Consider the following 22,759-nt stretch of genomic DNA (forward strand, 5'->3'; position numbering starts at 1 on the left):
TGCAGGCCAGTCAAGTTCATCCACACCAGACTCTGTCATCTATATCTACACACCCAATAAAAACAAAACTAATTAACAAATTTTTTTGCATTATTATATTTACATAAGCCTACAAATTTAAACAAAGCAAGAATACAGCATATTTTACTATTTGCTGGATTTGTCATGTTTAAAAAAAAGAAGCATACCTGAAAAAAGAAAGAATCTGGAGTGAAAGTCTGTATGTGTGTTTTTAAACTAAATTCTAACCTAAAAAAAATAAGAAGCATGATTAGTGGGTTGAGATTTTGGCCAGGAAACAACAAAGAACTGCCCGTATTAACATTCTTTTTTTTAAATAGATGAAAAGAAAAGTTTTGAAGGTGAGTGAATATATTTGAAAAAAAAAGGCTTTATTTGTCATTATATAAACTAGCCTATGTTTTATCACTTATGGGATATTTCTTAAGAAATGAATATATATATATATATATATATATATATATATATATATATATATATATATATATATATATATATATATATATATATATATATATATATATATATATATAAAATATTTCGTCTACATAAGAAAGCAGATAAGGAGCGCCCCGTCAACAGCATCTTCGTGAACATCTTGAACAGGATTTGGGCCACGCCCACCCGTCCTCGTGGCTGATGCTTTTTTACTTGTGGATTCCACTTGTGGGAGGAAACTCGTCTCTTTGTGCTTCGGCTCCGCCCAAACAAGCCACCCTTGTAAACATATCTAACGCACCTGTCTTACAGTAGTTTGTGGCACGCGCATTTACGTACCGTGCTGAGACCAAATCTGCGCTCGCGCACCAAATCCATTTACGCTGGTTAGAAAAGAGGTCCTGGTCGAATCGCTTTTAAAAAACAAACTAACCCAGCAGCAGAAGCTAATAAAGGGCGGCGATAATCAGTTGGAAGAACAGCCTGACGAAGCAGGAGCGGATAGGAGAGGAAGAATGGCGGATTCGTGCAGCACTGCAGCGGTTGGGGCCGAGGGCTCCGACAGCGCTGCTGCTGCCGGGGCGGTTGGTGCTGTTGCGCAGAATGAAGCCGGAGGGTCCAAGCCCTGCTCGGAGTCGGTGAGGGGCCAGAATTTTGACGTTGGCCCCCGCTACACGAACCTGTCTTACATCGGCGAAGGAGCTTATGGAATGGTCTGGTGAGTAGTTTTTTATTTATCTGTTTTTGTTTGTTTGTTTGGTTCTAGCAAACACCGTTAATTTAGCTAAATTCAATTGTTGTTTAAACAAAGACCAGCAACCGAAAAAAAGGCTCCTAAAGGTACAGGTGGCCTGAAAGTAGCCGGTTTTAAGGTTAGCAGGTTAGCCAAGATGCTACAGGCGTGGCTACGAGCTTTACAGGAAACGAGATTGGAAGTGATTGCGCAGGACGTGGTGTGCTATCTGATCTGAAACCTTTTGCTAAATTGCCTTGGTCGCAAAAGCCAGCGTAGATACACCCCGAGACTTTCCTTTTTGACGCCAAGCATCAACAGAGTAGTTGTGATTTTGGTGAGGTCATTTCCAACCACGTTACTGATGCTGCAATTGCGAAGCTGCTGCAGAGGATCATGCAGCAGCAGCAGCAGCAGCAGCAGGGACTTGACAATTGTTGTAAGGAGGCCTTTCCTCGCGTTATCTCATCGGAGTGATCTGACTCTGCAGCCTTGCACGAACGTGTTCCACTCTGTCAGCTTTTTGGCCATCGATGTCAGTGTTGGCTGCAAATCCAATCAGCCCAAAATGAGAAGCAACACAAAACACGAAGCCTCACATGATCATCCAGCAGAACACGCTGCAGAATGTTTTTTTCTCTCTGTCATGACTCCTCTGTTTTTATGCTGGTAGGACTGGAAATCACTACCAACAAGATACTCGATTAGTTTCGATTAAAAGTTCACGATTACTGATCATTAATACATATTTATCAGTCAAATTTCGAACTTGACACCAAATTTGTTTTGTTAGTAAAAAGTAAAAAACAAAAAACTAGTCACTTTAACAAAATAACTGTAAGATTTTTTAGATGTGTTATTTTTTTTATTTTTTTTATTTTTTTACCTTTAAAAAATCTTACAGTTAAAAAAAAATTGAATAGAATAATTTTTCTGTTAAACTCAGCCCCAGTAACTAGTGGTGGGGAAAAACGAATAAATTCACAATGAACTATCATATTATAGTTTTAACAGTTCCTCATAAGAACCGGTACCTTTAGGTTCTGGTAACGGCAGAGTTTTAGACACGGTGGACATAAACACCCTCTGCTAATAACATACCTGCAACTAGATTTGTACCAACAACAAACACGATCACATGGGTATCAATAGAATAAAGGAGAAGAAAAAGAAAGCTGCATCACAGTTTAGACATTAAGCAACAGCAGAGCATCAACACTTTGAAAATTGATATTATTGCAAATAATACGGAATTTCCAGATCTAGGTAATGGGTTACTTACCGTTATATTTTAGTTTGCTTAACAAAATCTCATAGATATAGGTGATATGTATAGGTATAGCTTTTTAATATACACACTTGGGCTTTTAGTTTTTTTTGGCTGATTACTGCAAACTATCTCCAACATAGGAGCTGACCGTTGAAATGGGAATGATTAGAAAATTATTTCTAGCTGCATAAGAAATGCCTTGTTTTTCTATTTAGCTGTATCTCAAAGTGAGACTTAAATATGCACAAACTGAAGAGTCCTGGAACAAAAACTTAACCAAGTTGGTTATTAAATAAACACTAAGATTGTGCAAATGAAATTTTAAACAAATGGACAGAAGTATGTGTAGATGGTTGGAAATACCCTGATAGAAATCAGAAAAGGGAAACAGGTTTAAACGTCTTTATTTAATTCGGGAACTGTTCTTTTAATTTATTTTCAGTGACACGTGTGAAGCTGACCTTCCAAAGAAAATTCACAAGCTTTGATAATAGGAGTTAGTGTGGAGTAAAAGGAGCAAATGAGACGCTACTTTGATGCTGAACAGTATAAATGTACAGTTGGGATTTGAAACCATTATCAATCTAAAACAGCCTGGAGTACGGTGCAGACATTTTCCACCATATCAGCTAGAATATCCAGCACTCATTTTTCAACTTGTTTAGAGTTTTGGGTTAAATATGTAAAAATAGTTATGCATTTTAATTTTTTTAAATTTTTTTAATCCATACATAGAATATCTTTATTTCTTTAGTAGAAATGTGGTGTTTCCATGTTTCATCACCTGAGCTGATGCTTTCCTTTCACACAGAGCAGTCAGTTATGCTCTCACCGTCATGACAAACACAAACCCACATCCTCTTCTTGCATTTTAGCCGTTGTCCACTTAAGAACCATCTTATTCTGACTTTTCACATCAGCAAGGCTTTAGAACCCCCCCCCCCCCATTATTGTCTACGGTTTTGATGCTAACATTGTGTAAACTACGCATCATGTAACATGAAATGTGTGCGTTTGTGTTGCTTTGCAGCTCTGCCCTGGATAACTTGACAAATCAGCGCGTGGCCATCAAGAAAATCAGTCCATTCGAGCACCAGACGTACTGCCAGCGCACTCTGAGAGAAATCAAGATCCTGCTGCGCTTCAACCACGAGAACATCATCGGGATTAACGACATCCTGAGGGCGCGGCACATTGATAACATGAGGGATGTGTATCTTCTCATACTCTGCAGGAAGTGTTCGGCCTCTGTGGTTACAGTTGTTTTGCAGCAAACTAAGTATTTGTAATCCAACAATCCCAGTCCAAACTGTTGCTAGTAATGGCTTTGCTGCAGAGCGGCAGCTCGGGTTGTGGTTACTCAACCACATTAGGCATTAGCGTCCATAGAGTACCAGGCAGTAATGTGTGGGCACGGCTCAGCCGTCAGCTTCTGTCACTGAGTGCTGCTCGTGCCGTTTCTCCGTGAAAAGCGCCATTGTTTCTCAAAAACCAGAAAGAATGTCCCACTCCTTTGCTTTCTGTTTCATGTTTTTTGATGGGCCTTTTCACTCTGCTTTTAATGCCGTAGTTATTTGAGATGGTGCACTTTTATTAAAGATAAAATGATGGTTTAAAATACAACTGAAGCCTTTTGAAAGCAGTTGTAAGTAATGTCTAAAAAAATGTTTGCTCCATGCTAGTAAAGATAGGGTTGCTTTTATTGGGAAATAAGTAAAACTCCAAAGTCTCTGGTGTTTAGCTGCCGATAACTTTGAATAAAAATCATTTTAGCTACAATTCTTTTATGTAGCTTTCTTTCCAAAATATTTTAATCTTCTCTTAAAATCAAGTTTAAAAATGTGCAATTCTCTGCTATTGGCAGATAAAATTGAAGGACAGTTGAAAATCTGTGTGTAGCCATGAATCTGACAATGTCTACAACGATCAGAGCTGTTGTCCTCCTTGACCTGCGCGTCCTCCCAGCTACATCGTGCAGACCCTGATGGAGACCGATCTGTACAAGCTGCTGAAGAGCCAGAGGCTAAGCAACGACCACGTCTGCTACTTCCTCTACCAGATCCTGCGAGGCCTCAAGTACATCCACTCTGCCAACGTGCTGCACCGTGACCTCAAGCCCTCCAACCTGCTCATCAACACCACCTGCGACCTCAAGGTAACCTGAAAAGTTCCTGTCCGCCGTCCTGCACCTGTGATGCTATTTTTGTCCGTTTAAACGACAAATCGTACTTTTTGAATGTTGTTTGATTAGGTCTACAAATAAAAGATATTCTTAGTTTATAAAATCCACAGTAATAACAAAAAAAAAACAATTTGTTTATAGGGATTCGATTTTGTCTGTTTCTATAAGTGTGGAGCCAGACTGCAATAGAAATGAGTGAAAATGAAACTCTCCTTAATAATAAAAATGTTTTAGAACCACTTTAGCTGCACTTAAGGCTCTTCTCAAAGTAATCGTTTCCTGTATGGCATAATCAGTGTTGCATGTTGGCGTGCAAGAGTCCCCTCCCACGCTGCTTTGCAACAGCTAACTAGTTCACTGAGGTTTGTGGTTTGTCTTTGAGTCAACATGTCTGGTGTTTGATGATGCCACATCATTTTATTTTTAAGCATGATGTGTCATTTTTTTTTTCTTCTTTTGTTTTTTTTTAAGTTTCAGTTTTGATAAATATTTTGGTAAGTGTTCCACTATCTAAACTTAAAAATAACTCCTTTGGCTACTAAAACTAAAAGCATGCACTCTGATATATAACATGCAAGCTTAAATGTGAAGAGTTTATAAAGTTGCTTCAGGATCTTATTTGTAACACATCAGGTTTTAAAAATAGAGGCTTTGAATCCCTTGCGTCCTCCTCAGATCTGTGACTTCGGCTTGGCTCGGATAGCTGATCCAGAGCACGACCACACCGGCTTCTTGACTGAGTATGTGGCCACTCGTTGGTACAGAGCTCCGGAAATCATGCTCAACTCAAAGGTGAGAATGTCTCTCAAGAAGACACAATTTTGGTTTATGAGCCACTTTCTATTTTGACTGTGTGTGGATTTCAGGGTTACTCCAAGTCTATTGACATCTGGTCGGTGGGCTGCATCTTAGCTGAAATGCTGTCTAATAAGCCTATATTCCCTGGAAAGCACTACTTGGACCAGCTCAACCACATTCTAGGTGAGAGGCGGGCATCATGTGTTTGTTGGTGTGTATGAAAGGAAAACGGCGAGCTGCCATGTTATTGCTCTTTTATTTGTCCAGGTGTTCTTGGCTCTCCATCTCAAGAAGATCTGAACAGCATCATAAACGTCAAGGCCAGGAACTATTTGCAGTCCCTGCCTGAGAAACCGAAGGTCCCCCTGGAGAAGCTCTTTGTCAAGGCAGATCCAAAAGGTACTGCCATGAAAAATGTTTTAATTTTAGATCTGTGTGTTGCCCCATCTAAGAAATATTATTGTTGATATATTTTTTGTTTGCTCATTTAATGATTACACTTTTTTATTGGGATGAATTGGATGACATCGATAAATACATGATTTAGCTGCTTATTAATGTCTGGAAGACTTAAGTGGAAATGCCTATTTTTAACCTATTATTATTTGCATATTAGGAATAAAGGGGAGAAAGAATGATGTCATACACAAAACATGTTTGTTTTTGTATCACAATTTAGAGGCCTGCTTAAAAACATGTTAAGAATATGAAATCTGATATCTAAACTCTGTTAATAATGAGTTACATGCAGCATTAAACTTTCAAACCGACTGATGAGAAATAATTTGGCCTTTCAAAGTGAATGTACAGTTATTATAAACATGTATTCAAATTGCATTTTCAAAATGAAATAAAATGCAAAGTCGATCTTAAATATAAACAGTTTTTTTACAGTGATGTGGGGAAAAATGCAAATTCTGCCAATGAACGATGGAGAATGATCCGGAAAAGCTCTGGAACTAAGGAGTGGGGGGGTCTGATGCTTGAGGCAGAGAAACTAAACAACAGATAGCCGGCTGTACATTTATTTATGGTTCATATTTGCCTAAAACTACAAACACACACACACACACAGCTTTGTCTGCTTACAGATAAACGAGCACTTTTTAATACGGAAATCAGTCTGGATTTTTTTAGGGAAAGTGTTAAGATGAGCAGAGCTGAGCTGAGCACGGACGCTTGAACCTTAGTTTTTCTTTTTTAGAGAATAAACGTTAAAATCGGCCTCGCATCATGTCTGTTTGCGACGCCAAAGCTGACTTTTTGTTTTTTGCCAGTGTTTTTGTGTTTGATCATGCAGGAATGTGAACAAAGTCACAGTTCCGTTGTGTAAAATACAGATTTCATGAAGGTGTTTAAAAACGTTTACTATTAAAATAAACTTTAATGCAAAATAAAAAAAAAAAAAAATTATTCTTTTAACTGTATTTTAGTTTGTGAAAATCTCCAGCAGCTGTTTTCTATTTGTGTGATGAGACATTTTCCAATACTAATCAACACAATAAAGTTGACAATTATTCTTTATTTTAAACATAGCAAGATTTCTTTATTTCTTTTTTTTATAAAGATGGAAAACAGATTTATTCGATGCTTGGATTCCACATACTGACCTTGTTTTTCCTGCCTGATTTGTCCAATACAGCTCTGGATCTGTTGGGCCGCATGCTGACCTTTAACCCTGTTAAGCGCATCAGCGTTGAAGACGCACTGGCTCACCCTTACCTGGAGCAATACTATGACCCCAATGATGAGGTACAAATACAAACACACAATCACAATCGATGTCGGACATTTTTAAGCAGTTTCAGGACAAAACCATGAAACCATTAAGCCAAGTTTTCCTGAAATGTTGAATTTTGAGACATATTCGCTGAAACAGGCTTTTAAAATGTTTTCTACCACACGCCAGGCAGCTTCTTAGCAGTGGCTTTTAGTACTAGGTTTGCACATTAAATCCGTTTGAGGGAGGTTAAAGAATGTGACGCTAACGACACCTTCAGAAACCTAATACAAGCACTTTTCTTAAAATGATATATATTTTGTGTTTCAGCCTGTAGCAGAGGAGCCTTTCACGTTCTCCATGGAACTGGATGATCTGCCCAAGGAGACGCTGAAGGAAATGATCTATGAAGAAACTGCTCGTTTCGTGAAAAACTACCAGGGATCATGAGACACAGGTACACAATCACCGCAATATGGCAACACAAGTCTCCGCTGCCAAAAGAAACCGTACGCAGAGGGAGATGTTTGGGGTTTTATTTTGAAATCCTTGCAATGGCTGCTGAAATTGCCCCAGTCCGTTCCAACTCTTGTTCCTTTGGACTTGTTGGCATTTGTGTTGGTGCATGTTGTGGTCATGCAGCTACAGGCTGAGATGATGTTATTCTTCTGGGGTTTGTCTGACGGTTGGTACCAACAAAACAAAACAGGACTTCCTTTTTTTTTTTTAACCCTTGCAGCTGTTTAATCGGAGTCAAAATAAGAGCTTTAATCCTATAATGTGTTTAAAACTGTTTTATTGTTGTTTGTTTTAGAGCTGATTGAAAATGATCACCAACATTACACTATTGTGTGTATTTAAAAAAAAAAAAAAAACAACAACTTTTTGTCCCTCTGGTTTTAAAATGAGAAGTTGGATTTGTCATGTGAGACCACTAGATGTCAGTGAAGCATGATGTCATTTCTAAACATATCTAACCACGTCGTGCTTTACATAACCAGACACAGCGGGTAATATACAGACTGAACTTAACACTAATTATAAGATATTTTTACACAGATATGCAGAAAGTCAATAGGCACCTTGTGTTTCCGAAATTCTTTGTTTAATGCACTCAGTGAAAACATTCAAATGAATGTCTGACATCTGGCTCAAAACTATATGGCTGGATGATGCAGATGCTGCTTTTGTTAGGAGTGTGAGGGTCTGTCAGCTAGTTTGAGAGCGCGTAAACAGATGGATGACGGTAGTGGGGGCGGGCTTACTCCACGCCAACAGTCCTAATGAACTCCTGCCGCTCTGCAGAAACTATGTCCTAGAAAACGACGCAGGATTGTTGATTTTGGCTAAAATGGCCACTGGGAACGCTTTTCCAAAAGATGATTGAAGTGAGACTAGATAGATAATTTAGAGAAATGAATGCATCGATTTACTTCCTGCATGTCTGTGTATAGTGTTACTTTAAAAAACTGTTTCCCCTCTTTGTTTTTGTAGTGCTAAAGAGGGAGAAGGCCACACTGAGGCTTGGAAGAAGAACCCCCCTCCTCCCCCCCAAGCAACATGCTACAACAAAATAAAAATGCATCTTCAAAAAAAAGAAAAAAAAGGAAAACTACAAGAAATATGAACATTTAACTGCTTATCATTCCATTTCTACTGCAAAAGAGAGCTAAGTATAAAATCCATTTCTGTGGTTGTGTTGGATCTGTCAGATCCACCCGACATCTTTATTTTTTTTTTTAAACCCACCCAACCTGTTGAGCGTCCCGGCTTGTCCAATCCCATCCACCGTTACTCAGTCTTCTTCCCCATCTGATGTGTTTGGCCCTGTGCCATCTCTCCTCATAGCAGATTTCTGTCACATATCTACATCTTACTGTATTAACCAACACCATAACTTCTTCGTCTTGAATCACGTAAATTGCGTCTTGAGAAAAAAAGAGGGCTAAAGAAACGGAGATGCTAACTGTGTGTCTACATACAAATGTTAGCTTTTTTATGTGCTTTTTGCAGCTTCTGTTTTTTGGTAAGTGTTTGGGTTCAGTTCAGGGTTGTGCTGCCGTTCTTTGGAGTTAGCATCCCTACTTCTTAAACACTTGTTTTTGAACATTTGACATTTCCACAGCATGTTGGCAGGGTTTCTTCTCTCTCTTTTTGTTTTTATATGAATGCATGCATTCCTGTAATTTACCAAAGTGACGGAGCATTGCAGAGATCCTGGCTTCAGAGAGAATTTATTTTGGAAAACTTTAAATGTGATTTGTAAAAGAAAGCCAACATACTGCATTATGATTCAGAAGAGGAAGATAAAAGCAAAAGCTTAACATTAAAGGCTACAATTTTAGTCAAAAATGCAACGGTTTATATTTTTGACCATTTTCCAGAATGTTTTTTTTGTTTGTTTTCCAACTGCACTCTTGCACTTGCAATCAAACGTTACAAGTATGACTTTTTTTGTTTTGTTTCTAAAAACTTTGTGCGTTTTGGCATTCGACCGTTGGTTCTTCAGTTGTTTCCTGTTGACATTTTTCTAAGAAAAATAACTGTTGCAATCATAAGGATTCCAAATGTCAACAAATACGTGACGTTCCTGATCATGCAGCGTTAGTCACCGAGGCATTAATGCACAGTAACTAGAGCTGGCCAATTTGAGCGGAATGCGTTTGCGGTCGATGGAAGTACGACTTGTTCTTTACATGCTTTGACACGCCAAAAACGTCTGTTGCAAAAACTGTTATCTCAGCGAAACTTACATTTCCCATGAAGAACACTCGTTCCTGATCATCCACTGGGTAAATTGGGAATCAGGGAACAGCCAAGTAAACATGATCGCGCTGTGGTTGCACAGAACATAAACTACTTTTTTTTTTTTCCTCTCTCTGCACCCAAACTTTTGTTTTCTCAGCTACTGCTAAAGAAAAAAAAGAAAAAAAGAAAACGTTTTTTTTTTTTTCTAAAAGTAAGGGACCATACCACAGTCCGGCGCTGCCTGTTCTCCAGAAGGCTCTTCTGGTGTCTGTAATCGATTGACTTTTTTCTCTCTGCTTTCATGGTGGACTCCAGTGTAATTAATGTGCTTTTTGGTGGAGCATCACTCATGGTTCCAGTTCAGTCTGCACTAATGTGTTGCTTGTTTTACTGAGACCAGCCGGAAGCCCTAAAAAAAAAAAACAACCCAACAACTTCAATGAATCGCCACGATGCAAAGCCTCACCAAACTCAGCAAAAATTAGTGTAGACTCCTTGGGCTGCAGCTGTGTCGTCATAGAAGCCATAGCCACCTCTCTGGGATCGATGTGAGGCTTTTTGGTGCAAGTTTGAGGATCTTTCTGCTTTTTCTTCGGCCTCTGAACCCTCACCACGCTTTACTCAAAGGGCTGCCCTCTCCCCCTCTTCCCCCTGCTCCGTTTTCATGCTTTCATTTCTTCCTGACTAGACCTTTCTGCCGCACTGCGCCTTCCCTTCATCGTCTCTGGCTTGCCTAGATCTCGGTCAGTCAAAAGCAGGGATCCTGCTCCTGTTGCATGACTCAATCAGCACGTCTGCACTTTGTCTATCCCGCTGCGCGCCCTGTCCCACTCTCTTTCTAGTTCAGCCGATTTTATTTATTTGTATTTTTTCCTGCATTGAATCCTGATTGATGAGCTTTAAGTTTCACGTGCGTTAAGACTTAAGGGTTGTCTTGTTTTATAATTTCTGGTGTGCAAGTATATTCTCGTTCCGTCTAAAAAGTGCTCATCATTTTCTCGCTGCTTGCGCTCGCTCCCGGCAGTTAGCCGTGCTTTTTACATGTGACAAAGACTGTCGCTCGTGTAGCGTTTTCACATTTGATCTTTGGTCCGCTAAATGTGTCGGGCTTTTTGTTTGTTTCTAACTGCCACCAGTCCAAACATCCTACGGGGTAACCACGGAAACGAACCCACAGGACCAAATTTTTTCAGCTGTTCTAACACACTTGCACACATTCTTTGTCTTGTGATGAGTTACCCTTAAACACACACATTTCTACTGTATTGACAAGTCTCCAGGCCTGCTTGTCATGAGGCCTGTTTCCAAATGTTTTTAAATGGCTGTTCTTATTATTGCTATTGTTGTAATATTGGTGAGATGTTGTTGTATTTTTTTTTTATTAAAAGAAAGGGAGTTTAAGTCGTATCTTTTTTTTTTTTTAAATAGTACGTTTGTATTTTTGTTGATTCTTTTATGGGCGTGCTTATTATTAATATTATTATTATAATTATTATTATTATTATTATTGGCAGTGTTTTCAGTCTTTGCGAAACTTGCATTTTTTTTTCTTGGGTTTCCCCTACAAAAATGTTATAAGGAATTATTTTTAAAAATATATGTAGGTTGTCAGAGATATGAGTTCTTGAGGGTTATAGTCTGTATATTCTATGGGTATTATGAATAAAATGATTAACAAAAACGGAGTTATATACATATAATAAAAATTTCCTGATACTGTGTGGTGGCTGTGATGTTTTTTTTGGCATTCTATTAAGTGACTAAAATATTTTATTGTTAAATTTTTAAAATGCATGTAAATGCAAAGTCAGCTGACTCCTTATTTAGGTTTTTCCTAGTCCTTGCTTTAATGCAGAGGTCTGCAACCATAAACCATTAAAGAGCCACAAAGTCCTACTTCCCCCTTTAAAAAAATAAAACGCTGATTGGCTTTTTTAATAAATACGCTTTTTTTAATTAAAAAAATCAAAACTGAGAAAATGGCTATTTTTAAAATGGGAGATTTTTAATAACTTTTGAATGGTTTACATGATTTCCTTTCAAAATAAAATACATTCTCCCCCATGTAGGATCATCTCAATACAGCAACTGTAGTAGCATGTAATGTGATGTCAGCAGGGATTAAAAAAAAAATGATGCACAGTTTACAGTTTGTGGTGCATCTAAGCCAGAAATTCATATATCTAACTAAAATGCAATCAAAGCTAAGTTAAATTACCGTTTGGACCATAATTTAAAACCCTTGAATCTGCTTTCTAATCTAGTGCACTTTAAGAATATATTCTGGTTGTGCTGTCAAAGTATGACTGACAAACTACAAAGTTGCACCGCTTGATTGTATCATGGGTACTGTAGTCAAATGCATGGTGAGGTGAAGCATACTGTGCTTCAACTGTTTGTGAATGATTCTGATAAAGATTCACTCGTCTGTTTTATTTCGCTTCATCGTTTTGTTGTCTCAAAAAAATACATTACTTTTTAAAATTGAAAAAACTGTTTTTTTTAAATCAGAGAGCCACAATAGAGGGGTTAAAGAGCTACTTGTGGCTCCAGAACCTTAGGTTGACCCTGATCTAGCTGCTAATTTCTATGTGAATGTATAAAAAAAACTTTTTTGTTGAGGTGTATGCATATTTTTATTCAGATCAATCACAAACTTTTCTTTTGAAAATCTGATTATAGATGTGCTTGACGAGATATTGCTATCACCTGTGGTCTTAGAAAGATGGAAAACTTAAGAAAAATACTACTCAAAGTAATTTCTGTTATTGATCATCAATTGGTCGTCACCATGGAAATGCTGGTTGTATTAAAGGTGTAACTCTCTTTTTTTCTTTAGGGAAGGGCAAATGACTTGGAGGTTACCTCATTTGTGAACTTTGAGTTGCGAGGAGCTAACCTGCTTTTCCTGCTAGGCGTTCTTCCCTTCTCTGCATGTCTGTTCATGGTTGTGAGGCACTCCCAGAGTTTTGCAACACCAGAGTTTTAATGTAACTTTAAACGTAAATACCTCTGAGATATGCTGCAAGTGTCTGGACTCTACAGTCGTGCGTGCAGGACGTTTTTTTTCTCCTTTTTTGTTGTTGCTGTAAATGGATTTGTCTGCTCAGCTGGAAACATTTCAGAGTGAACTCTGCCTTTGTTACATTGGACAACAGAATTGAACCTGCTGACTCAAGTAAACGTTGAGCAAGCCACCATTCTTCCACAACTCACCTTTCCATATTTCTCACATGGTAAAGGGGGGAAGAAAAAAAAAAGATCTTCTCACATGCCACATCCCTTTTGGCAAATACTTGCCAGGAAACCTGTTTCACACCCTTGTAAGGATCCTGATGCCAACTAAGTGCTCAATTGGTTTCCTTATTCTGATAATCTGACGAGGATATTTAACCTATGAGACTGTGGCTGTAGTACATCCAAAATAACGGCAATTTATAGAAGAATTCCTGGAAATGTATTGGCAAAGATTCATCACTCAGGTATGCCCTAATGTCATTCACTGCCAGGAGCACAATAGCAATTGGAAGAGAACGTTGAGCTGTGTCATTGACAAGAGAGGCCAGGGAAGGGAGCGAAATGAGGTTATATGCTGGTGCTGTATTAACTTTTTCATGGCTCTGACTCTGTTGCTCTTTAATGAAACCCTGAGAAGAGAAACCTTTTAAAGCCAAGGAAAAGGCGTGGCATGTGTTTTTGTCCATTCTTTTGATTTTTTTTCAAGCAGACAACTCAAGATTGTTAAACTCTGACCCATTTCACCTGTGACACCGTGCAGACTGTGAGAGATTCCTGGGATTTACTTGCAGGACGGGATGAGTCTTCTATATTTTCTCCTCCCGGTTTTTGGAGGATACACCTTGACCTCGCTGTACCTGCTGAAGAATCCACACATTCTGCACAAGAAGAAGCGCACTGCTTTCTACTGCATGCACATCTCACACAGAGGAGGTAAGAGGCAGGAGGTATCCCAGGAAATGCAACAACACACAGAAGTTTAAGCATCTTATTAAATACTCCTTAATCTAGAAAAAAAGATTATTAAAATTTGCTTTAATTCCCCAACTCTTATTTTTGAGGTTGTCTCTTTTAGCAGTTGCAGATTCAGGACCTATACATTCAAGATCGTTACAGTAAATATTTTTTGTTGAGCCTTTATGTAAAGTTTTTGCACATGGCTTCTGAATTTTATCTCACACTTTATGATAGCAGAGTCCTTTCTGTTCTAGGATGTGGAGAGCGGATAGAGAGCACCATGGAGGCGTTTGAAAAGTGAGTGCTAAAATGGCCAAAAACAGACGGTTGCTAAACTGGTCGTTAAATTATTGCACAGGCAATTCCAGTTACCCATTCAAACAGAAGCAGCAAATTGCAAAAAAAAAACAAAAAATGACTGGAGAGCTGCACGGTTGGTTGGCTCTCTCGCCTCACAGGGTGAAGGTTGGTTCAAATCCTGGCTGGGACCTTTTTGTGTGGAATTTGCATGTTCTCTTCGGGTTTCCTCCGGCTTCCTCTCACTGTCCACAAACAGGCTTCACACGTTAATTGGGGACTCTAACTTGCTCACTTGCCCCTAAGTGAGCGTGCGGCCCTGCAACAGACCAGCGACTGTTCAGGGTGTACTCAGTAGTAGCTCAGAAGATTCAAAAGAAGTCTACTTTATTTTTAGTTAAATGAGAAAGAACTGTCTATGAGGTAAAAATCTAAATGCAACAACTTAATTTACTTGTCAGGACTTCTAGATGTGCTGGCTCTAATACCGTATTTTCTGGACTATAAGTCGCCCTTTTTTCATAGTTTGGCAAGGGGTGCGACTTATACTCCGCAGCGACTTATTTTAAAAATAAATTGAAATAAATACATTGTTAACCCTCTTGTTATGTTCATTTGTGAGGAACAGAGATGATGTTCCTGGGTCAATTTGATGTATGAGATATGTTGAGTGTTAAGAGTATGTTAAGTGACTCAGAGAATCAGGAAACCTTTTTTACAGTAAGATCTTGAAGGCTAAAAACACAATATTCTATTTTCCAATGCTTTCATAGATTCAGAAATGCAATAAAAATGACAACTGTTTCTACAAATACAGGATGAAAACAGAGTATTAGTTGGCCAATGATGCTTCATGAAAGGAATAAATAAATAAGTATGAGAAAGAATTACTGTGAAATTATGAGATAAACAGTCTGCTATGATTGTGTCATATGAGGTTGTGCAAGTTATTAGTTTTTGGTCCCAGATTTTGTCAAATACATTTCCTGTCAAAATGCGACTTATAGTCCAGTGCGACTTATCTGTGTTTTTTTCTACTTTATAATGCATTTTTGGGCTGGTGCGACTTATACTCCGGAGCGACTTATAGTCCGAAAAACACGGTACTTTTGGTTATTCTGTGCAAAAGCTTGTTTTCCTCTCAGTGCAATCTTTTGTCATAGAGCGTTTTGAGTTGTTTCTTCTCTAGAGTGTTGTGGACAGAAGCTGTCAGACAAACATTATCCTTTTTGCTGTGATCAGTGCGGTAAAGCATGGTACGGAGATGCTGGAGATGGACTGTCACCTGACCCGCGACGAGTATGTGGTTGTTTCCCACGATGAGAACCTGCTGAGGCAGACGGGCCAAGATGTCAACATCTCCTCCCTCGATCTCCAGGTAGATGCTCTGCAACTGTTTCCAGCGAGAAAAACAGACACTGTTCACCTGTGAACATTTTTTTAGCATCCAAAATTTTTTTATTTCAAAATCAATTAAAGATTTATATATTTTTTTTTAAAAACTACTTTGATCTGTCTTGGCCACAATTTTGTTTTTCTTTTTTCTTTCCTAGAGATGTGCAATCACTGCAACCAAAAGTCTTGCTTTTAAATTCCCTTTAATTTAAGCAACATTTTACTGAAAGGTATAAAAGCTGCCAGTTTAGAAAAAATTCAGAAACAATGAAGGGTACACATTTGTGCCTTTTTATTTTCTTACATTACAAAAAAATGAACATACTTTGTATTTTGATCAAGTGTGGTATTTTTTTGCATTCATAAACAAATTCTAGTTTTAAGTCATTTTCATTTTTCCAGATTTAAAGTTTTATATCTTCTTATTAACTTACTTTTCTGTTATTTCAGGATTTGCCTCTTTACAAGGAGAGAATGGAGGTGTTATTTTATGAAGGCAAGTTTCCTCTTTCATTTTTTCATCATCATCACAATAAAAAAATGATTAACCTAAAAATATATATTTCATTTTTTATGTTTTCTCTCACAGGTCGCTACAGCACTGGTGCGGACAGGAAGATCGCTCTGCTGGAGGATGTGTTCAGGAAGTTTCCAGAGCTTCCCGTCAGCATTGAGATCAAAGAGAACAACAAGAGACTGATGCAGAAGGTGTGACATATACAAAAAATTAAAATTATACATTTATATATGACAGAAATATGTAGATCTTCTTCAGCTTTATTGTGAGGAAATTGCACCTCTGGAAGCTTGTATCCAAAAATGCTTTTGATCAGGAATCTTTAAAAGCCGTTGCCTTCCTAAAGCGCATGCATACCCAGTAGTTCTGTTTTTTGCGTGTTGGTTTCTGTCTGCAGGTCTCCGACCTGGTGAGAAGCTACAACAGGGAGGGAATTACTGTGTGGGCTTCTGTGGACAACACAATCATGACAGAATGTCGCAGAACCGTAAGTTGACCACGTGGGGGAGACAAAGTCACCAAAATGCAACATCACATTTAATGCTTATTTATTTATCAACTTGTTGGGTTCTTAAATTATTTCTGCTTGGAAATTCTTCATGATTAATTGAACATAAATGTAATTAAGTGCATCCTATTTATTTTCTTTTAGATTTTTTTTAAAAATCTGTTTATATTGTTAGTAGAGTCACACTTTTTAGTCTCAGTGTTGGTACTCAGTTTGTTTCTGGCTGTGCTTCCATGCAGAATGGATCTATGCCTTACAGTTTTTCCATGACGAGAGGCATGCTGCTTCTGCTGCTCTTCTACACCGGCCTGCTGCCTTTTGTGCCGTTGGGGGAGAGTTTACTGCAATTCTACCTGCCGCGCATCATGAACAGGTGTGTTTGTGAGCACCTTAGTCTAGACATAAAAATGGAATGGAATGGAACATCAATTTGCTTCAGTTTCGAAACCAAACCTATACCATAAACACCACAAATCATAAAAGCCGCACTCAGACAGCAGTTGCCCTCTTCTCCTTGGTCCTTCTGTTAAATGTACCGCATCCGTTTCAACTTGTCATGTTGAAAATGGTTTATGCCACAAGATCACGATTATTTTTTAATTGAAGGTTGTAGAAAAGCCTCCAGGAGATCATTTAAGCATGATGAATTAATGCAAAGCTGGGCATGCTTGAAGGAGGTTTATGCCTGGACTCGGTGTGCTGCTTATGCCTTGGTTCACTTTTTATGGCTTTTGAAAAATGTGTTTGTGATTGCTCAGATGTAGGTCATCTGTAACTCATCCTTCAGTTTCCTTGTTTCTGCAATCCAAGAGTCTTTAAGTATACATGAGTCTAATGTGTCTCGTCTGTGTGCCAAAGGACGTATTTTCCAGGGGGAATCCTGGCAAACAAGCTGGCCGTGTCTTTATTGGAAAAGTAAGTCTCTTTTTGTAGTCAATGGCTTTAGTATCAAAATGCATCAAAAAAAGCTTCCTAAAAACACAATCTGCTTTGTATTTCTACAATAAATGACTACAAATATACTTATTTCTGTTTCTTCACAATTATCTGACAGTCTGCCATAAATAAAACGTTGAACTGAATATACCAACTTTTTTGTTTGAATGTTTTTTTCAGAGTAACTATGAGGAGAAGTCTTTTTCAACACCTAGCAGCTCGTGGAATACAGGTATTAAAAAAAAACTCATAGGAAGACTTTGCAGAGGATTTTCTTTTGTGTAAGCAGGTACACTGTGGCATACTTTGCAAATCATTTAAGCTCTTTTAAAAACAAAACATGCCTGAAAATCTGGCGTTTCAAAATGTACACTGCTCAGCATAAAAGAGTACACCCCACTACATTTGTCAGAAAACCTTTAGTGTCTTTTGTGAAGTACTATACTACAATATACACCTACAAAGGTGGGCCATTGATTACATACAAGACATGTTCAGTTGCACACACAAAAAGTCATTTTCCTAACAAATTAATTCAAGCCCATGTTGCAAAAATGAGTACACCCCATTAAAAGTCTTTGGAGGAAAGCCAAACTTAAGACTACAAAATTCTAAACAACCACAGGTGAGATGTAATTCAGAGGTTAAGAGGTGTCCAGCACACAGAAAAGGGCAACTCTTAACAAAGAAAAGCCCTTGCCATTTCATGCTGTCGGCATTGGCTCCCCATGGAAAAGGAATCATTTCTTGGCGCAAAAACGGAGAGGCCTGGAAGAAAATCAGCAAAGCTTTACACATCAGTGAAAATACTACAGCAAAAGTGATCCAAAAATGTAAAAAAGATGGAAGTGGAACCATCTTACAGAGACGTCCAGGCTGTCCGCAGAAGCAAACATCTTGACAGGAGCGTCTTCTGATGATAAAGGTTGAAGAAAATCGCCATACAAGTTCACTGCAGTTAGCTAAAGCGGTAGAAAGCCAAACTGGAGTGACTGTTACCTGTGACACCATACGGCACACACTGCAGAGGAACGGCATGCATGGTTATTGTCCATGAAGAAAGCCTCTCCTAAAGCCTGTGCACAAAAAAGCACGGCTAGAATTTGCTAGGGCCCATGCTGAAAAAGATGAAGACTACTGGGACTAAATACTCTGAAATGATGAGACAAAGATCCCCGCTTTTGGAACTAAACGTTTCAAAACTGCATGGCGTCACAAATGTGAGGATTTCAAAGAAAAATGCCTGGTGCCTATGGTGAAACACGGTGGTGGCAGCGTCCTCATGTGGGGCTGCATGAGTGCTGCTGGTGTGGAGGAGCTGCATTTCACTGATGGTATCATGAACTCAACAATGTACCGCTCCATACTTCATGCACTTGGTCGTCGAGCACTTTTCCAACGCTACAGTGATCTAAAACAGACTTCTAAAGCTACTGCTGCATTTCTGAAGAACAACAGGGTGAAGGTGATTGAAAGGCCGAGTATGTCTCCTGATCTAAAACCCAATCAAACACCTGTGGGGAATTCTGAAGCAACTAGATGAGCATCACTCTCCATCCAGCATCCAGGCTGTAAAAGAGCTTATCTTGAAGAATTGAAGAAGACAGATGCTGCAAAATGTCGCCAACTTGTTCTGTCCATGCCTAGAAGACTTGGTGCTGTCCTTAAAAATCATGGTGTTCATACAAAATACTAGATGTAGTAGTTTTTGTTGCAGGGTGTATTCATTTTTGCTTCAACCGATTAAAGTAAAACTGAAAACAATGTGATCAAAGTTAGATCATTAACTTTAATGTCATGTAATGGAGTTACAGAAGTTTTCAAAAAACATAACATGGTGGAAAGTTTGAAAATGTCTCTTTTGTTCATTGAGCTACTGATTACATTAATGCTTTTTAAAGTGGGTGTACTCATTTATGCTGGGCACTGTATACTTAGTTAAAACTCATTTTAATAGACTAATTAGAAAGAAGAGGACATTTTGTTTTCTTCTAATAAATCTGTTCTAGTTGCACCTGAGAAGGGAAGAACATAAATAAATTCTTGGACATTCTTTGCAGATGAATTTTCTTCTGTTTTAGAAACATTTACACATGTTTAACAGATGAACTTTGGTTTATGGGATATGTGTTTTATATGAGTTTTACACCAATGTGTAAATGTCCCCCATCCTATGGGCTCCAGACATTACTAACTGAATGTAAGTGGGGTGATGCAGCACAGGTCAAACATGTCAGACATAAAAGAAAATGCTGATTATCAACAGGGTTTCCATTTTCAATTTAGACTCATTTTTGCTAAATGCCAGTTTCTGAAAATCAATCTGTTACATTATGTTCTGTGAATTTGTTTTAAATACTTGACTTTCAAGTTTACTTGGTGACATGCTACAAACAGCAGATGTAAACACAGGCTTGCTGCTGCACCAGGTCATTAGTGGTCAGAATTTCCACAAGGCCACATAAAGGTCAAACTATTATCCTGTAGTTTGAGAGAAACTAAGAACTTGAGATCTTTATTTTGAAAAACAAAGCTAATATATGAACAAACATGAATCCATGTGCATTTCTGTGCAACTGAGGTAGTTGTTTGTTGGTTTCTTCATCCTGTTGCCGAGCAACCACAAACCTACCCCAATCATTGTCATTTCTCACAGAAAATATTTGGGCCATGACAAACGGCTAACCCCGCTAATCGCTGTGAGTTTCCTGAATGCATCACGTCTGTGGTAATGGGAGTAATTCTGCTTCCATGAGATCACTGCTGTTGTCATCCCGCTAGAGAAATGTCAAATGATTTTAGAATGTCTCATGACATGGACTGGATGCATTCAAACACTTTTTTTAAACAAAATAAATCAAAATGCCCCCTTGCAATGTTATATAATCTTTTGAGAATGTTATTTTTTCTCATTTCAAGTCATTCTTCCGGTGTTTTCTTTACAACTGTGTCGTCTGCTTTAACTGCTGTCTGAAAGGAATTTAAAAAAGAACAACCTGAATAAATGAAGAGGTTTTTTCAATGAAAATAAAATAAATTTGGCATTCTTAAAATGTATAAAGTAAGTGCAATATAGATGTTTAAATTAAGTTAAACAAAATATTTAAAAACATTTTTTTAAATCCTTACCCTGCAATAGTACTGACTAAATTCATCATATCTACATTACATTACTGTGTGTAATACCTTTTTTCCTAATTCCATACAAAAATGTAATTCCTTGGTCCCCTGGATTTATTATTATTAGATGACTGCAGAATTTGAACATGCCATTAATATATTTGAATTTCTGTATTTAAATGCAGGTGCATTTGTTTGTTTGCAATGAGGAGGAAGACATAAAAGCTGCAATGGAAGTTGGAGCAACCGGAGTGATGACTGACTACCCATCTCTTCTGTCGACCTACTTCTGCAAAACCAGAAGTTCCGATTGATCCCGAGCTCCCGCTGAGCGTCACCGCAGATAATCAATTATAAAACAGTTGTCTGATGAATGAGGTCTGGATAAACAGTGAAGACGATAAAGGGAGATAAATGTGAGGTTCTGGAAACCGACCGGGACGAGATTAATTGAGGTTAAATCTATTAAACATAAATGTTGTGAAAACAATGCCACCATTCAACTCTTCAATCTGCTGACAGAACAACTGAGTTGTGATGAAGTCAACAGATCGCTTGAACTCTGGTAAACATTCAAAGAGGCTCTCTGATCAAACTGTCTCATATTACAGGAGTGAATGTTTAACCAGCTGGATCATGTGACGGGACAAACCTGGTCAGGGGCTATAAACGTCACTTTTGTTTTGACTACTTTCAGTAAGAGAAAAAAAAAGATTACACGAAAATTATTTAGAATTTTCTTGAACTTTCATCCTACTTTGGTGGCCTGATGTAAATAAAAGAGTCTTGGGTGTGAACTGAAAGTCAAAATTCAAAGTACACAACTGGGCATAACATTAGGAGCACTAAACTGCACATTTGTGCAACTCTCTTGTCAAACTAAGCATCAAAATAGCAATTAGATAAATAGATGAACATTCAGCTAATGTTGATATCTGGTGAGTGCTTCAGAAAGGGATTTTCAAAAGACAATCATCTGCAAAAGAAAAGATCTGACAACTGGTAGTTCTTGGGGGTTAAAAGGCATTATTGATGCAGGAGAATAGAGTCAACAACTTTTAATCATTGATCAACACTGCCTTGTATGAATGATTTAAAGTTCTCCCCGTTCTGGTACTTCCCATACCTAAATATAAGGCAGTGTTGGTGAAATGGTGTTTTTGAAGCCATGTGAGTCACCTCTAATTTCCTTTGCAAAAACAAAGGTGGAGTCAAATGCCACGCCAAACAGAAAGTCCATTTTTTTCTAAATATTTGGGCTTAGAAAATGAGAAAAGTCTGTTTTGTGTCGAGTCTTATTCATCTGATTTATTTTCTACCAGCCTTATAATTTCAGCAGGACCACATGAGTTTTTAAAAGCTTTTTCCTGTTGTTTAAACAAATTGCATGCACTTTCTTCTCACAATGCTATTTATAATGCATCTTTTTTTCCTGTTTAAACTGATTGGGGGTTTACTTTTGTGGTCTAATTGATGGTGCTGTTGTTTTCCCAAGCAGCCGCCTCAAAGTCAAACCCACAAGCTGAGATAATAATTGACCAATCTGCTGGTGAAACAAAGCCCACATTTTTCTGCTTTGATTATGCGGTGCCAAGCAAAGTTTCAAGTGGGTTAGCAGGACATAAAGCTGATCAAATGTACTTACCCAAAAGGCATGAATTATGAACACAAATACTAAATAAAAATAAATAAAAATGGTTTTGCTTTAAAAGACACTATTAAAGCTATTTTACGTCAAAATTCAAAGGTCTTCTGAATATTTTCTCTGTTTTTTTCTTTACTTTTAATTCAAAAAGTTGCATTAAACAAGACAAATAAAACTTTTTAACAAGCCAACACAACACGCAGTAATTAAATTGATAGCCATAAGGAGCTCGCGAGACGGATTCTGATTGGTTGACCCATTTTCTAAAGGCCGCGCGGCGGCGCTGATTGGCTGACGGAGGTTTGTTTTGCACTCCTCACATTTCCTCCATCTGCGTGTTTTCAAAAACAAAGCAAATTTTTCTCTCGTCAGACTGCTTGGCTTTTTCCGCCATTGCCTACTAGCCTTGCTACGTTCCAGCTTTTGTTTTAATAGAGGCCGTTGATCAAACGCATA

The 22,759-nt window shown here is 38.2% G+C and overlaps 2 protein-coding genes across 5 annotated transcripts; both read left to right on the forward strand.

The window, feature by feature from the left end:
• The first annotated feature begins 643 nt into the window (after positions 1-643).
• mapk3 (mitogen-activated protein kinase 3) lies at positions 644-11,631 on the forward strand. The gene is made up of 9 exons (XM_023957672.2): positions 644-1,177; positions 3,493-3,675; positions 4,428-4,617; positions 5,320-5,436; positions 5,511-5,625; positions 5,710-5,841; positions 7,085-7,194; positions 7,493-7,619; positions 8,657-11,631. Exons 1-8 carry the CDS (start codon positions 975-977, stop codon positions 7,610-7,612), a joined length of 1,170 nt encoding a protein of 389 aa, XP_023813440.1. The 5' UTR covers positions 644-974; the 3' UTR covers positions 7,613-7,619; positions 8,657-11,631.
• A 1,010-nt stretch (positions 11,632-12,641) lies between these two features.
• Positions 12,642-22,404, forward strand: gdpd3a (glycerophosphodiester phosphodiesterase domain containing 3a). Of its 4 annotated transcripts, none has more exons than XM_078951464.1 (11): positions 12,642-12,725; positions 13,720-13,861; positions 14,140-14,182; positions 15,425-15,560; positions 16,028-16,073; positions 16,167-16,285; positions 16,492-16,581; positions 16,842-16,975; positions 17,461-17,517; positions 17,719-17,770; positions 20,844-22,404. In XM_078951464.1, the coding sequence occupies exons 1-11, from the start codon at positions 12,702-12,704 to the stop codon at positions 20,970-20,972; spliced, it is 972 nt and encodes a 323-aa protein (XP_078807590.1). In that variant the 5' UTR covers positions 12,642-12,701; the 3' UTR covers positions 20,973-22,404. The 4 variants fall into 4 exon arrangements, with proteins under 4 accessions (XP_078807590.1, XP_078807591.1, XP_078807592.1 ...); XM_078951465.1 differs by lacking the exon at positions 12,642-12,725 and adding an exon at positions 13,131-13,392; XM_078951466.1 differs by lacking the exon at positions 12,642-12,725 and adding an exon at positions 13,132-13,392 and having other exon boundaries at positions 13,689-13,861.
• Positions 22,405-22,759: the final 355 nt, after the last annotated feature.

The sequence above is a fragment of the Oryzias latipes genome, chromosome 8 (assembly GCF_053564925.1).
Source record: "Oryzias latipes strain Hd-rR chromosome 8, Olatipes_Hd-rR_3.1".
Classification (NCBI taxonomy): Eukaryota; Metazoa; Chordata; class Actinopteri; order Beloniformes; family Adrianichthyidae; genus Oryzias; species Oryzias latipes.

Coding starts and splice junctions, on each gene's coding strand:
- mapk3 (XM_023957672.2), top strand. CDS start 975: ATGGCGGATTCGTGCAGCACTGCAGCGGTTGGGGCCGAGGGCTCCGAC. Junction 5,437..5,510: donor AAATCATGCTCAACTCAAAG/GTGAGAATGTCT, acceptor TGTGGATTTCAG/GGTTACTCCAAGTCTATTGA. Junction 7,195..7,492: donor ACTATGACCCCAATGATGAG/GTACAAATACAA, acceptor TTTGTGTTTCAG/CCTGTAGCAGAGGAGCCTTT.
- gdpd3a (XM_078951465.1), top strand. CDS start 13,366: ATGTATTGGCAAAGATTCATCACTCAG. Junction 15,561..16,027: donor TCTCCTCCCTCGATCTCCAG/GTAGATGCTCTG, acceptor CTGTTATTTCAG/GATTTGCCTCTTTACAAGGA. Junction 16,582..16,841: donor TGACAGAATGTCGCAGAACC/GTAAGTTGACCA, acceptor GCTTCCATGCAG/AATGGATCTATGCCTTACAG.